The sequence below is a fragment of the Prionailurus viverrinus genome, chromosome C1, assembly GCF_022837055.1.
Source record: "Prionailurus viverrinus isolate Anna chromosome C1, UM_Priviv_1.0, whole genome shotgun sequence".
In the NCBI taxonomy this organism is placed as follows: Eukaryota; Metazoa; Chordata; class Mammalia; order Carnivora; family Felidae; genus Prionailurus; species Prionailurus viverrinus.
Window position 1 is genome coordinate 51,098,839 of NC_062568.1, and position 17,429 is coordinate 51,116,267.

Consider the following 17,429-nt stretch of genomic DNA (forward strand, 5'->3'; position numbering starts at 1 on the left):
ATGAGTGAAAACATATGGTATCTGTATTTTTCTGCCTGACTTATTTCACTTAGCCTAATACCCTCCAGTTCCATCCATGTTGCTGCAAATGGCCAGATACCATTCTTTCTCATTGCCAAGTAGTATTCCATTGTATATGTAAACCACATCTTCTTTATCCATTCGTCAGTTGATGGGCAATAATTTGGCTATTGTTGAAAGTGCTGCTATAAACATTGGGGTACAAATGCCCCTAGGCATCATCACTCCTGTATCCCTTGGGTAAATTCGTAGCAGTGATATTGCTGTGCCCGTCATAGGGTAGACCTATTTTTAATGTTTTGAGGAACCTCCCACTGTCTTCCAGAGCAGCTGCACCAGTTTGCATTCTCACCAACAATGCAAGAGGGTTCGCGTTTCTCCACAGCCTCGCCAGCATCTATAGTCTCCTGATTTGTTCATTTTAGCCATTCTGGCCGGCATGAGGTAGTATCTCAGTGTGGTTTTGATTTGTATTTCCCTGATGAGGAGTGACATTGAGCATCTTTTCATGTGCCTGTTGGTCATCTGGATGTCTTCTTTAGAGAAGTGTCTATTCATATTTTCTGCCCATTTCTTCACTGGATTATTTGTTTTTTGGGTGTGGAGTTTGGTGAGTTCTTTATAGATTTTGGATACTAGCCCTTTGACTGATATGTCATTTGCAAATATCTTTTCCCATTCCTTTGGTTGCCTTTTAGTTTTGTTGATTGTTTCCTTTGCAGTGCAGAAGTTTTTATCTTGATGAGGTACTAATAGTTCATTTTTGCTTTTAATTCCCTTGCCTTTGGAGTAAGAAATTGCTGTGGCTGAGGTCAAAGAGGTTTTTTCCTGCTTTCTCCTCTAGGGTTTTGATGGTTTCCTGTCTCACATTTAGGTCCTTTATCCATTTTGAGTTTATTTCGGTGAATGGTGTAAGAAGTCTAGTTTCATTCTTCTGCATGTTGCTGTCCAGTTCTCCCAGCACCATTTGTTAAAGAGATTGTCTTCTTTCCATTGGATACTCTTTTCTAATTTGTCAGAGATTAGTTGGCCATACATTTGTGGGTCCAATTCTGGGGTTTCTATCACCTGGGAACTTGTTAGAAATACAAATACTCTGGCCCCACCCCAGACCTGCTGCCCCAGGAACTCTGGAAGCAGGGCACAGCCATCTGTGCTCTGATGCATGCAAGAGTTTGAGAACCACTGAGCTAATGCGTGACATAGGATGTGTATGAGGATCCATGATGTATACATGGATGAAGTATTATCTAACTATAGGTGCCAGCATTTCATGGGAAAACCCTTGATAAAGGGTTTTAAAGGTAGTAAAGACATGAGGGAATAGATTTTGACTGCCACCAGCAACCAGAGGGTGTGAAAAACTATTCTGTGTGAGAAAGGGAGAGAATTTTCTTAATTAACATTTGAAATGGAGGGAGAAGGGAGAAAAGGTAAACAGGAAGGATACATTGGAGAGTAGCAAGTAAAATGAAGAGAGGCTGAAATTTAGGAGGTTAATGGTCAAGTGAAATGCCCATAATTTATTTGGGATTTTACTTTGCATCAGCTTAACTTAACTTTGATATCAGTTTAGATTCCAAGTGCCTCCAAGTGTGACTTTGCCGCCAGAGCCATAAACATATCAGTAAATATTTATGCAGTCGTTTCCTGCCCAAGACAACCAGTCTGTAGCTTCCATGAAGTCTGTGTTCCTCTTCCCTGTTAAGTAGTTCTTTACACGCATGCTCTTCTCAGCCGGTATCTGTAATGGCCCATTTCTCATTTCAGGACCAAATGGCTGCCCAGATCTACAATAAATTAATATTGAAAACTATTGATATGAGAGATTTACAGTAAGCTAGTCAGGGGCAGTTCCTGGGAACTGAAAGCAAGCATTTGGCTCTGGTCTTGAACCGCATGTGGCAGAGAGCAAAGCTTGCGGGGCTGTCCTGTTTCATAGCTCTGCTCATTGTTTTTCTTTTGAAATGCAGTTGTTTTTTTTTTCCTACTGTAGAAACTTGACACAAAAGCAGGAGCTCTTTACTGTGTTGTTCATGGGTCTGATAATTGCTTTATCTTGCTTTTCTTGCTCTTTTTTGTTTTGCTAGTAGAAAGTTCAATCCAAAAGTTAATTGAAGTTGGTAGGGTTTTGCAAATAGTAATTTATTTTTGCAACTATTAATATTTCTCAAGTTAGAGTTCACCAACAAAACTGAGTCACTAGTTTTTACTTTTAAATATTTTCTAACTTAATAGACACAGAAGATAAAGCCATCAGAGATAAAAATTTTCTTGTGAAAGTTTAATATTTGTTAGGTGTTCTGTGGATCAGTTGTTTACTTTTGTATGTAAGCTTCATACAAATTTTATTTAGCTGTCAAAAAAAATTGATGAGTGTGTTTATTATGGCTAAACTCATAACCTAACAATATTCCTCATAGGGAAGACATTTATATAATTAACATTTGCAAATGCTTCCTTCTTGGAACTATTACAGTGCATTGAATTAAAGCATGTTTATTCAAAGGTATTATTACTCAAAAATGGATACCTAAATTCTTGGTATGAAATGTACAGTTTATGGAATTCTTATAAAATTAACATAGTCTGGAATCATGGAGGAAGTGTTCACTTATCCAAGAGGGTCTCACAATAGTAGTTAAAGAAAATATAATTCTGTATTTGCAACAACATGGATGGACCTTGAGGGCATTATGCTAAGTGAAAGAAGTCACATAGAGACAAATACCATATGATTTCACTTACATATGGAATATAAACAAAACAAATGAACAAACAAAACCCCACACTCTTAAATGTTGAGAACAAACTGGTGGTTGTCAGAGTGGAAGGAGTGGGGGGGAGGGGGGAGGATGGGCAAAATAGGTGAAAGGGATTAAGAGGTAGAAACTTCAAGTTATAAAAAAAGTAAGTCACAGAGATGGAAAATACAATATAAGGAGTATAGTCAATAAAATTGTAATAGGATTGTATGGTGACTATACTTACCATGGTGAGCACTGAGTAATGTGTAGAATTGTTGAATCAATACGTTGGACACCTAAAACTAATATAACATTGTATGTCATTATACTTCAATAGTAAATTTTTTTTAAAAAAAGGAAAAACCTCTAGGTCATGCCATATATAACACATATATATTATATATAATATATATAACATATATAACATATATAATATATATAACATATATAACATATATAATATATATAACATATATATAGCATATATAACATATATATTATATATAACATATATATATAACATTTATATAGTGATATATATATAACTATAATGATTCTCTCTTTAATACTTGCTTTGCTAAAAGTAATCAGGAATTACTTTTGTTTTATTTCTTTCAGTGGCATCCATCCATAGATTTGTCACAGATCATAAATTAATGAGGTTATTTAGCATTGCTGAAAGATTCCAGACTCAAGGCATTTGGTAGGTTTGCAGATAAAATACTGTTAGGAAAAGATCACTGGGAGATGTTGTAGGGTGAAGGTAGGGAAGGAACATGAATATTTGGGGATGTGGCCTAGAGTTTTCCATATTTGTTTCTAGACTTTTTAATTTAGAGAGAGTAGAAGTAAGGTTTCTAGGTAAAAATGCAAGACACCCAGTTAAATTTGAATTTCGTATCAACAACAAATAATATTTTTAGAATAAGTATGTTCCCAATTTTGCAAATATTGATTGTTGACCTGAAATTCATATTTAACCGGGTAGCCTATATTTTTATTTGCTAAATCTGGCAACCCTACTACATTGCTCAGTTTATGCTCTAAGACATATTATGATTTCTCTAAGGAAAGATACCAATTAAGGCCACTAATAATACAAGCAATGAAGCATATGGGAAATGGAGAGAGTCTTTTTTTTTTTTTAAAGATCATTTTATTTTTTATTCCTTAATTCATCAAATGAGTGTGAACTAAGTATCAAGCACACTCCTAGGAATGGGATATACATTGGTGACCAAAACCAGATCTGATCCTTCATAGTGCTTACAGTCTAGTGGGGAAGGTAGGTGATGCAAACTAATTACTCCAACTGTGGTAAGTGGTGTAAAGTGGACAAAACGTCCTAATTGTAATAATTGTCTGCTTCACTGATTCAAATAGTCGCAATTAAATAGCTCCTTTTTTAAACAAATGGTAAAGGATGTGGGAAAATTTGATTATAACAAGTCAAGTGGGTAGTATGCCTGAAATAGTAAAAGCCTGGCTAAGCACAACCTAGTGGCAGAGCTTTTGAATTTCAGCTTGAATTTTTGTGGAATTTTATTTTATTTTTTAAGTAAAGATAAACTTTAGCGGTGGGGGGCGACGCCTGGGTGGCTCAATCAGTTAAGCGTCTGACTCTTGATTTCAGCTCAGGTCATGATCTCAGGGTCATGAGATGGAACCCCACGTCAGGCTCTGATGACAGCACAGAGCCTGCTTCATATTCTGTCTCTCCCTCTGTCTCTGCCCCTCCCCTGTCCTCTCTGTCTCTCTCTTCCATTCTCTCTCAAAAAACAAACTTAATCAAGAAAGTAGGGGTAGAAGGGACATACCTCAACATCATTAAGGCCATATGTGAAAGACCCACAGCTAATATCATCCTCAATGGGGAAAAACTGACAGCTTTCCCCCTAAGGTCAGGAACATGACAGGGATGTCCACTCTTACCACTGTTGTTCAACATAATACTGGAAGTCCTAGCCTCAGCAATCCAACAACAAAAAGAAATAAAAGGCATCCAAATGGGCAAGGAAGAAATCAAATGCTCACTCTTTGCAGACGACATGGCACTCAACATAGAAAACCCAAAAGACTCCACCAAAAAACTGCTAGAACAGATACATTACTTCAGCAAAGTCACAGGATATAAAACCAATGTATAGGAATCAGTTGCATTTATATACACCAATAACGAAGCAGCAGAGAGAGAAATCAAGGAATTGATCCCATTTACAATTACACCAAAAGCCATAAGATACCTAGGAATGAAACTAACCAAAAAGTAAAAGATCTGTATGCTGAAAACTATAAAAAGATTATGAAAGAAACTGAAGAAGACACAAAGAAATGGAGAAATGTTCCATGCTCATGGATTGGGAGAACAAGTATTGTTAAAATGTTGACACTACCCAAAGCAATTTACACATTCAATGCAATCCCTATCAAAATAACATCAGTATTTTTCACAGAGCTAGAACAAATAATTCTAAAATTTGTATGGAACCAGAAAAGACTCTGAATAGCCAAAGTAATGTTGAAAAAGAAAAGCAAACCTGGAAGCATCACAATTCTGGACTTCAAACTACATTACAAAGCTGAAATCATCAAGAAAATGTGGTACTGGCACAAAAACAGACATATAGATCAATGGAACAGAATAGAAAACTCAGAAGTCCTCACCTCATCGACCCACAAATGTATGGCCAGCTAATATTTGACAAAGCAGGAAAGAATATCAAATAGAAAAAAGACAGTCTCTTCAGCAAATGATGCTGGGAAAACTGGGCAGTGACATGCAGAAGAATGAAACTGGGCTGCTTTCTTACATTATACACAAAAATGAATTCAAAATGGATGAAAGACCTAAATGTGACAGAAAACCATTACAATCCTACAGAAGAAAACAGGCAGCAACCTCTTTGACCTCTGCCACAGTGACTTCTTACTAGACATGTCTCTGGAGGCAAGGGAAACAAAAGCAAAATGAACTATTGGGACTTCATCAAGTTAAAAGCCTTCTGCACAATGAAGGAAATAATCAAAAAAAACTAAAAGGCAACTAATGGAATGGGGTAAGATATTTGCAAATGACATATTGGGTAAAGGGTTAGTATCCAAAATCTATACAGAACTTATCAAACTCAACTCCCCAAAAAACAAATAATCCAGTCAAGACATGGGCAGAAGACATGAATAGACACTTTTCCAAAGAAGACATCCAGATAGCTAACAGGCACATGAAAAGATGCTCAACATCACTCATTGTCAAAGAAATACAAATCAAAACAACAAAGAGGTGCCACCTCACACCTGTCAGATTGGCTAAAATGAACAACTCAGGATACAGCAGATGTTGGCAAGGATGAGGAGAAAGGAGAACACTTTTGCACTGTTGGTGGGAATGCAAACTGGTGCAGCCACTCTGGAAAACAGTATGGAGGTTTCTCAAAAAATTAAACATAGAACTACCCTACGACTCAGCAATTGCACTACTAGGTATTTATCCAAACGATATAAAAATGCTGATTCAAAGGGTCGCATGCACTCCAATGTTTATAGCAGCACTATCAACAATAGCCAAATTATGGAAAAAATCCAAATGTTTATCAACTGGTGAATGGATAAAGATGTGGTATACATATACAATGGAATATTACTTTGCAATCAAAAAGAATGAAATTTTGTCATTTGCCACATTGTGGATGGAACTAAAATGTATTATGCTAAGCGAAATAAGTCAGTCAGAAAGACAAATACCATATGATTTCACTCATGTGGAATTTAAGAAACCTAACCGATGAGCATAGGAGAAAGGAAGGCAAAATAAGATAAAAATAGAGAGGAAGGCAAGCCATAAGAGACTCTTAAATACGAAGAGCAAACTGAGGGTTGCTGGAGGGGAGGTGGGTGGGGAGATGGGCTAAATGGGTGATGGGCATTAAGGAGGACACTTGTTTGGATGAGCACTGGGTGTTATATGTAAGTAATGAGTCACTGGGTTCTACTCCTTAAACCAATACTATAGGCATTGAAAATACCTATAAATAATTATGAGCCAATGATGATAATATATGATGACACAATATTCTGCCAAATATTTATATGGCAGAACTATAATTGAATATTAATGTAAGAACTATAAATTGATGACTTGAGTGCCAAGTCTTTGACATGTTTTATCCCATTTAACCTTCCCAAGAACTGTGTGAAGTACAGGCCCACACCACAGAATCTCCCCAGTAGAAAATCTCTTGGTTTTTTTATGACCAAACCTCATAGAACATATTTCTTTCTCAGTACAGCATTTTTGTGCCTTTGTTTATACTGGGGGGAAAATATACTTTTGTCCACAAAACTCTGTATAACTTTTTAAAAAACAAAATGAGGTGTGGGAAAAATTTTGATTTACACTCTAGACAGAATTAGTCTAAAGAACGTCCAAATCATGTGTAGACACGTTGAGAACTACGCAGAATTTAACAATGAGGCTGTGCATCTTGGTTGTTGCTGCTACTGAGATGCAATTTCTCCTGATGCGTCACCACCAAGCCTCTAACATTTAGCTCTGGCTTTTGCTTAGTAGTGTTTGACAAAGAGTCCCTCCCAAAGATGAAAAGGCATTAAGAAAACTATGGGAAAAGAAGTGAGTGATCAAGGTGTTTATTTTTTTTTCAATATATGAAGTTTATTGTCAAATTGGTTTCCATACAACACCCAGTGCTCATCCCAAAAGGTGCCCTCCTCAATACCCATCACCCACCCTCCCCTCCCTCCCACCCCCATCAACCCTCAGTTTGTTCTCAGTTTTTAAGAGTCTCTTATGCTTTGGCTCTCTTCCACTCTAACCTCTTTTTTTTTTTTTCCTTCCCCTCCCCCATGGGAAATTGTGGTTTATATACACAATGGAGTACTACTTGGCAATGAGAAAGAATGAAATATGGCCCTTTGTAGCAACATGGATGGAACTGGAGAGTGTTATGCTAAGTGAAATAAGCCATACAGAGAAACACAGATACCATATGGTTTCACTCTTATGTGGATCCTGAGAAACTTAACAGATCAAGGTGTTTATGATGGGAGAGAAGACACCACTGAATATAAAGCAACTTTTTGTTAAGACTGTTTTGGTTATTATCAGAAAATAAACACTTGAAGCCATTTGTAGCCTCACATTTTCTTGTTGCATACATACATATTAATTTTACTGTGTTTTCATTAAGTTGCAGGAAGTCGTTGCATGTTTTATAATGCATTATAATTTTTTTCAATTAAAAATAATGGAAAACAGGCTCCCTGTTGGCATTTTCAGGTGGAACCTGATTTTCAACAATAGCTTACTGATGTTAAGCAGGAGATACCTATTTAGTGTTAGTATTATACCATTTTACAAAATGGTGTAGAGAAGACTAAGACACTTGCCCAAACTCTCATACCTGGGAAGCTGGCTCCAGAGGCTGTGATCTGCCCCCTGTGACGCTGTCTCCATTGTGGCCCTGCTACAGATGGTGTATATTTCTCATCAACATTTCTCAGAGTTTTTGGCCAATAGGCTATTAGGTTGGAATGTTACTAGATTAATATACAGTATCATCTAAAAGGGAGTTCTGTGGCTAATTAGATTTGGGAAATGCTGCATTTAACAAGAGAAAATGTGTTACTTTACTTTTCAGAACCAAATGTATAATGCAGTTCTCTAAGGTTGGTAGTTGAAATGATTTAGCATTTCCTAGATTTATTTGTTTGAAGTTTGTGTAGATTAAGCATGAGATTGGGAGTATAAAATATGTAACTTACAAGTTGTGTGTGTGTGTGTGTGTGTGTGCGTGTGTGTGTGTGTGTGTGTAGATCTAGAGAGACATATATAGATACACCTTGTAACATTCCAATACTGACTTAAGCAAATGTGTGTTTATTTGTCTTGCAAAACAAAAAGTCTGAGGCAGGGCAGTCCAGGGCCAGATTCATTTCTCTTTCCCATTCTGCTCTACCAGCCATAACAAGCAGTCATTCATAGTTTTCACCTCATAGACACCAGACTTTGCTGCACAGATTTTGCTGCGTATATCTGCTGCACAGACTATCCAAGCCTTATAGCTGTTTCTGAGGCCAAAGAAAAGGTCAAGAGGAAGCCCCAGCACTCCCACTTACATTTCACTGACCAGAGGAGCATCACACATCCACTCCACAGGACTTCTCCCAGATACAGGGAGCCTGTGAATTGGACTTTTGACTTTTAAGCCTCTGATTCAGTAAGTTGCAATGCAGTGATAAACCACAAAGCTTGATTTCATGCTCACAGGACACACCAACAGCTGTGGGGTGGCTGTGGCTGTGCCTAATGTACCTGTTTCATTTTGGGGTCCAGGCTGAGAGAGCAGCCCTTCTTGGGCTACACACTTCCCATGGTGGAAGGAAACAGGAGATGGCAGAACCATATAAGGCTCTTGAAGAGTGCTTCAGGATGGTATCTGTTGCTCCCCGCCCCCCCACCCCGGCACTGCATTGTCTAATGCCAGTCATATACTAAGGCTGTCAGTAAGGCAGGGAAATATAATCCTCTTACAAAAGACATTGCAGATGGTTGGGCATATCAGCACAATCTTTCCTACATAATAAAAGCAGGCAAGTGAGAATAGACCAGAAATGAAAGTTGAGTCAGCAATATACAGTGTCTGCCACAGTTCACACAAACACACACAGAGACCTACACCACCCACGGCCTTTTTATTTATTTACGTTCCAGAGCATTTCACAGGACAAATATTCATGTCCTTTGGGAGCTGTGATCTTGAGCCAGCCACATCGTGTCCCTTTGATGAAATAACTATAAAAACATCCTGGTATAAAATACTTAGCCTTTCATGTGGACTGCAGCTCCATTCAGCATTATAATAGATTCCACTGCAATTGCACGGATAACAGTCTGTGTCACAGTTATGGGAAATTTCATGTCCATTAATATCCACCGTTGAAAACACAGTCTCTTCAATAAATGATGTTGGGAAAACCGGACAGCTACACGCAAAAGAGTGAAATTGGAGTACTGTCTTACACCATATGCAAAAATAAGTTCAAATGGGATTAAAGATTTTAATGTAAGACCTGAAGCCATAAAACTCCTAGAAGAAAACAGAGGCAGGAAGCTCTTTGACATCAGTCTTAGCGATATTTCTTTTTGGAAGAGTCTCCTCAGGCAAGGGCAACAAAAGCTAAAATAAACAAATAGGACTACATCAAGCTAAAAAGCTTCTGCACAACAAAGGAAACCATAGACAAAATAAAAAGGCCACCTACTGAATGGAAGAAGATATTTTCAAATCATACATCTGATAAGGGGTTAATATCCAAAATATATAAAGAACTTATACCATTTAATATCAAAAGAACAACCAACCAGAGGACTTGAATGGACATTTTTCTAAAGAAGACCTACAGATGACCAATAGACACATGAAAAGATGTTTGACATTACTCATCATCAGGGAAATGCAAATGAAGGCCACAATGAGATACCACCTCACACCAGTCAGATTGCCTATTATCAAAACAAAAACAAAAACAAAAAGTAACAAGTGTTGGTGGGGGTGTGGAGAAAAGGGAACCCTCGTATGCTAAAGTAACAAGTGTTGGTGGGGATGTGGAGAAAAGGGAACCCTTGTATGCTTTGGTGGGAATGTACATTGACTGGTACAGCTACTACAGAAAACAGTATGGAAGTTCCTCAAGAAATTAAAAATAAAACTACTATGTTATCCAGCAATTCCACCTCTGTGTATTTATCTGAAGAAAATGAAAATGCTAATTCAAAGAGATATGTGCACCCATATGTTTATTGCAGCATTATTTATTTATTTATTTATTTATTTATTTATTTATTTAGAGGGAGAGGGAGAAAGCCCATAAGCTGGGCAGGGACAGAGCGAGCGGAGAGAGAGAATCCCAAGCAGGCACCAAGCTGTTAGTGCAGCACCCACCGCAAGGCTTAATTCTGTGAACCGTGGGATCATGACCTGAGCTGAAATCAAGAGTTAAACTTAACCAACTGATCCAGCCAGGCACCTCTATGCAGCATTATTTAAAATAGCCAAGATATGAAAGCAACCTAAGTGTCCATCAGTAGATGAGTGGATAAAGAAGATGTGATAAATATATATGTATGTATGCACATACATATATATATATAATGGAATATTACTCAGCCATTAAAAAGAAGAATGAATTCTTGCCATTTGCAACAACATGGGTGGACCTAGAAGGTATTATGCTAAATGGGATAAGCCAGGCAGAGGAAGACAAATACTGTATGATTTCACTCATAAGTGGAATCTAAAAACAAAAAAAGAACAAATAAAACAAAAGAGAGGCAGATTCATAGATATAAGAAACAAACTGTTAGTCAGCAGAGAGGGGAGGTGTGGGTGGAGTGGAGATGAAATAGGTGAGGGGGATTAAGAGGCACAAACTTCCAGTTATAAGATAAATAAGTCATTGGGGATATAATGTACAGCATAGGAAATACAGTCAATAATGTTGTAATAACTATACGGTGACAGATGATAACTAAACTTAGCATGAGGCTCATTTTGTAATGTATGAAAATATCGGATCATGGTGATGTATACCTGAAATTAGTAGGATAGTGTATGTCAATTATTCTTCAATAAAAAAATTCACTATTATCATGGTGATATAATGAGCTGAGTTTCTTTTTAAGCCAGGAGAATTTCAGAAAATAGAGTCACGTCTAGTTATTAAAGGGTTTTTTTTTTCCTTTTCTTCTGAATCAGGTGCTGTCATACCATGCAACATGTTCAAAAGCTGAAGTTGACAAGTTTAAGGTAAGGAAGCAAAGAGTGCCTTGCCAGGACATAATGTTATGCAGCTTTCTGATCCTTCGTCATTTGCCTCTGTAGAATCACTCCCGCCCATTAGGTGTTAAGGAATAGAACTGGGCCTAGGTGTGCTTGGATATTTCAGTCTTAAAGGGGAAAGGGGATTTAAATATAATAGAACAGCCTCTTCATGATCATTTATTTCTTTCTTTCCGTTTGCCAAGTAGGTGGGATATTAGGGAAAAAAAAATCTGTGTAATATGGTAAGAATCAGAACACCTGGCTTTGGCATTGGTTTTTCCTCCAACTTTCTGTTCACTTAAAATCTGTGTATTTTCATCTGCAAAAAATAGGACAATACTAGCTAACACTTGTCAAATGCTTACTATGGACCAGGCACAACACAAAGCATTTTACCTGCATTAATTCATTTGAATCTCATAAGCCTGTGAAGTATACTGTTTTACAGATGAATAAGTTGAGGCATGGAGATGTTAAGTATATAGGCCAAGATCAAATGATTGTAAGGGTTATAGCCAGGCAATGCAGCCCCGGAACTGGAGTTCTTAACTACCATGTTCACTGCTGTTCAGTGGGACCTTCTTCTAGTTCCAACATTGGATAAGTCTGTGAATGAGTCTTAGATATTCTTTTTCTTTTTTTTTTTTAAGATTTTATTTTTAAGTAATCTCCACACCCAATGTGGGGCTCAGACTCACAACCCTGAGATCAAGAGTCACATGCTGTACCAACTGAGCCAGCCAGGTGCCCCTAGATATTCTTTTTCACCTCAGTCACCACCGTTCCCTTAAAGGCAGCCCAGAATTCTTGTTCCTTTCCCCGCACTTCTAACCAGCCATGGTCAATATATGAGAGTATGGGAAACCTGATTTTGCTCCCTTATGAAGGCTATGATGTCTGCCTTTTTGTTTTTGTGGAGGTTCAGAGAATTATTGGGTTAACCACCACAACCATAAGAAAGATAGTGTTTTGTGCTGTACCAATACACATTAGTATGTAATAACACTGATGATGGCTAGTCTTCTAATTAGGAGTTTCATTTACACATACATGCATTCATGGAAGAATGGCACAGAGACCTTTGTACCTGATCGTTGAATCAGATCATTAGAGTTGAGTCACACTGATAAAGAAAGGAAACAAGGGAAGACTGAAAACTCAGAGTAGGGATGAGGGAACTGCTCAGAAGGGCAGGGAACAGCCCATCTAGCATGGGCATAAAGTAAGCTGCGTGGGCTCCATCCAGGGATATGGTCCTATTGGCTTGATGAGAGGCTTAGGAAAAGACATGCAGTGGTAACCCAGATCAGGAAGAGATAGTTGCCAGCAAGAGGTGACAGCTGACAGCAGAGGAAGGAGACAAAACAACCCAAACCATGGCAGTCAGGGCCTTCTTGTTATAGAGAGAAGCATCCTACATACCAGCTAGAATGTGAATGCCATCAGAGCAACACTTTTTTTTTTAAGTTTATTTATTTATTTTGAGAGAGAGAAAGGGAGAGAGCACAAGCAGGGGAGAGGCAGAGAGGGAGGAAAAAGAAAGAATCCCAAGCAAGCTCTGCACTGTCAGCACAGAGCCCAATGCGGAGCTCCATCCCATGAACCCATGAGATCATGACAAAGCAAGCCAAAATCAAAAGTTGAATGCTTAACCAACTGAGCCACCCAGGGGCCCCAGGGCAGCACTTTTTGTATGTTGTGTTCAGTGCTCTATCTCTACAGCTCTGGGGACACAGTAATATTCAGTAATTATTTGTTGAATGGATGGATGAATGAATGAATCCAAAAAGCATCAGTGTTCTGTAACTCAAAACAGTTATTCACTAAGAAAATGTTAAAAGCATGGTTACATATAATTATTTTTTATGTCTTATATTTTATAAATATGTCCATCAAAAATATTTAAAGCGTTTGTACTTTAATGAAATTTAGTTACCTAGAAATCCTATTTATGGAAATAACTTGCCACAAATATTTTACTGTTCTTACTGTTTTATACTTTATATTTTTACTGCTATTATAATTATCATCATTTCTAAAAGAAGGAAGGGACAGGCAGGAAGAAAGACAGCAAAGCTCACAGTGGGACTAAATATGACTGCAGGAGCTATTTGATGGGACATGTCCAGAATCACAGCAGGCCAGAATCAATAGCTCTGTACTCTCTGAAGGTATTGCCCTTTGTTTGGCCTTAATTCTTAATTCCTTAGAGTAAGGAAAACACTATTGTCTTGGAATTTGCTTTTCTATTGTTAGCTCACAAACATACTAAAAATATGAAGTATTTAAATTTGAGAACAAAGGGTTATTTCATCTTAAAATTATCAAGAGTATTAACTTAGCTAATTTATTCCAGATTTTATCCTGAAAGATATTGGTAAGTATCTTATTACAATGTAATTGAGATATAGTAGATAATTTTAACCTAATGGCTTTTTTTCTTGATATATAAAGTAAACAAAACATTATCATAATTGGTAGCTGATGTCTTGTAACTGCAGCAATAAGATTAAAATGTAGTGAGCTTAAAATAATCCTGCACATAGACACTGAAAAGTATTTACTAAAATTTCACACTGGAATATGTGCAATGGCAGTTTCCTAACATTGTAACTAAATAGCAATAAATAAATGCTTTGTTTTGACCAATACGTACAACTAAACCATGCATACATTCAAATATACTGTAGGGGCACCTGAGTGGCTTAGTGGGTTAAGCATCCCGACTCTTGATTTTGGCTCAGGTCATGACCTCAGTGGGTCGTGAGATCAAGCCCTGTGTTGGGCTCCTTGCTGTCAGCACTGAGCCTGTTTGGGATTCTCTCTCTCCTTCTCTCTCTTCCCTTACCCCACTTGGGGTGCTCTTGCTCTCTCTCTCTCACTCTTTCTCAAAATAAGTATGTAAAAAACGTATATATGTAATAAACTTTGCTACCTACTGTAATTTTTAGCAGAGATATTAAAGAAAAAAGAGAGAGAGATTTGAAATCTGGATTCAGACTTATCTATGAGATTTCATCAGTGCAAGGATTGCTGAGTTGATGGATTATGTGCAGCTGGAACCAAGCTAGTGATCAGGGATTCAGAGATTAAGTCAGGGTTTGGAAGAAATGTCATCAGCTAGTACTGAGAAGGATCTGGAGGTCAAATACAGGTCAGACTCCAGTTACAGCCGAAACTACACTGCATTTGGGGGATTCAGATATGCTGAGAACGCCAGTGGGATGTGGTTGTTTACGCAAGAGACTAGGAGGCCTCCTAGTCAAGAATTTTTCTTGGTGGAAATTGAGGCCTCTGGATGGTTCCAAGTTCAGCATGGGGTTTGTCTCTTGAATCTGTCCCTTACCACAGCCTCCTATGGATTCATCTTCTCAGCTAAACCATGAGTAGACACAAAAGGTATGGCCCTTAGTACAGTTTCAGTACAATAAATGACTCCAAGAGCATGAGGGTTCCAGAGCGCCAGTAGAATGCAACAGAAAGCAGCAGCCCAATGGAAGGAAGCCTCAGATAGACCAGAAGCAAGGCACCTTCTACCAAAATGGCCAGCAAAGGCTAAAGGGATGAATTCAGGCTGAGTGGTCACATTTTAAGGACAAATAAGATATACCCAGGGATGTCTCAGAAATAAGTAGAAGAGAGGGAGATCCTATTGGAGAGGATAATACATACCATTAATTGTTTTCAATTCACTACCATTTGTACTCCTAGGCGGGATGGTTTAAAGGAACACAGATTTCATATATGATAAACCTGTAGTCAATCTTTAATCATCATTAATGCTAGGCTGGTAGCTCCTTACCTTTTTTCATATCTTATCTTCCTATTTAACACCTGTCCATGCTTGGGGATTTCTTTTCCTATTGTGAAATACCACAGGAGAGGGAGAAGATGCTTTTACTTTTGTTTTGCTTTGTTCTATTAACTCTATTTCTCCAGTTGGGAAAATTTCCTCTGTGGGTGCGTGGTGGTAGGTAGGTGAATGGTGCTCAGAATGTGAAAACCATTCTAGAAGAATTCCTGGATTATCTAGCCAGACTAAGTAGATGAAACAACATATAATTGCTCAGTAAAGAATGTCAGAACCTAAGCTTATTTTTATGGTTCTGACATATTATTTATACCTTGGGATTTTGGAGAACCACTTATACACAAAATGATCACAGAACTTCCTGGAACTAATGAATTAACTTTTTAAAAGTCTGGTTGAGGCTATAATATTAATAATTTATCCTTTACGGGCTGATTGCCTTGTGCATTGAATGAAGAAAGAAGGATTTAAAGAATGGTTTTTATCCTCATTAACATTTACTGATCTTCCTTGAACTTGAAATAAGAAAGGCGTGCACAGAAAATTTGTGCAGATTTTAGTGCCTGTTTATATTTCTTCTGCTCGGTGCTAACAGGAATAATGGATAAAGACCATATTGACAATTAGATCTCTTTGAAGATGACTGGTTTAAAGGCTTTTAATAACCTGGAGATGCCAGCTGTGATAACATAAGAAAATGAGTTTACTGCACCAATTATATGCTCCTGTAATTTTATGCACTTCCCTAAGATTCCAATGCGGTGGACAGACCAAACAGTTATCACTATATATGCCAGTTTACCAATTAAAATCAACTCATGGACGTTCTCATGTTATATTGCCACCTTTTATCATCTCTTCTTTCAATTCCAAACTGCATGGGTTATGGCTGCAATCAGAGATGAACTCGTTTACAGCACTATTTAACTGCCTCAGTAATTAAACACCAATAACTCATGTTGGGTGTTTGGGTTTGGACTACCTCTTGCATATTTCAAGTTATCAATGTTAATGCCTGGGCCACAAATTAACATCCCGGTAAAGTAAATAAAATAAAATAAAGTGCCAAGGAATAGGTACTCCTTGTGGCCTTTACATAGCTACATCAAAAATAGGACCTTATGGTCTCCTCTGTGAGATGGAGGGCAGGGGACAGGCAGGGCAATAAGATGGGATATACTAGGCTTTTTTTTTAAGTAATTAAGTTTGAGTAGACATCTTTGATCCATGAAATATTCAAATGTTATCATAAGAAGCTTCCTCACTCAGAACCACCGTGGCAGTCGTGCCGGTAGATGTGTTTGTCACAGGTCCTGCACAAGAGTCCCTGCACGAGGGGTGTCCCTGAGGAGGCAGGAGGTGGGGCTCACCCCTACTTGGCTGGTCAAGTGATGGCATACCTTTTGGTAACTGACCTCCCAAAGGATGCACCTTTTTCTAATTGCACAAAGACAGGACATCTGCTGGCCACTGCCCTGCCAACTCTATTTCCAAAGCCGTGGAAAAGTCCAGTCCTTGCAGCAGCTTCTTGCAGAGGAAAAGTAGACAGAGGACAGAGGTAGACAGAGGACAACACCACGGCACTTACCCAAACCCAAGTAATGAGGCAACTGCCAAGGCAGGGAGGAGCAAGGTAGGGCAGAGGTTTGGGGAGCCCATGTTCCCTACCGCAGTCAGTAGGAAGCACCTTCTAGCTCCTATCCTACAGTCTGGGTGCTCCCACAGAGACACCCCCAGAGTCCAGGGGGTGATTCAGGACCTCAGGGTGCCCGGAAGGAAGGAGAGCTTTCTCTTGTTTCTCTAGCCTCAGCCCTCACAGTCTTCTGAAACGCTACCTTTGGAAATCTCAACAACCAACAACTTTCCAGTTCACCTTGCCATACTTCTAAGGTTGTTTAAAAAGATGACCTCGCAGCAGTATAAATGGAATTTGGGACTCATCTTACACCTAACCTACTCTGTCTCCTCTCCTGTCCTCACCTCTTAACTTTAGGGGGTTGTTTTTACTTTAAA

At 38.3% G+C, this 17,429-nt stretch overlaps 1 protein-coding gene across 2 annotated transcripts in view; it reads left to right on the forward strand.

The window, feature by feature from the left end:
• Positions 1-17,429, forward strand: part of PDE11A (phosphodiesterase 11A) — a 379,748-nt gene that overhangs the window by 228,210 nt on the left and 134,109 nt on the right. For both annotated transcript variants that reach the window (XM_047873318.1, XM_047873319.1), the window contains exon 10: positions 11,540-11,590. In XM_047873318.1, the coding sequence (XP_047729274.1) occupies positions 11,540-11,590 (51 nt within the window). The remainder of the gene's footprint in view (positions 1-11,539; positions 11,591-17,429) is intronic.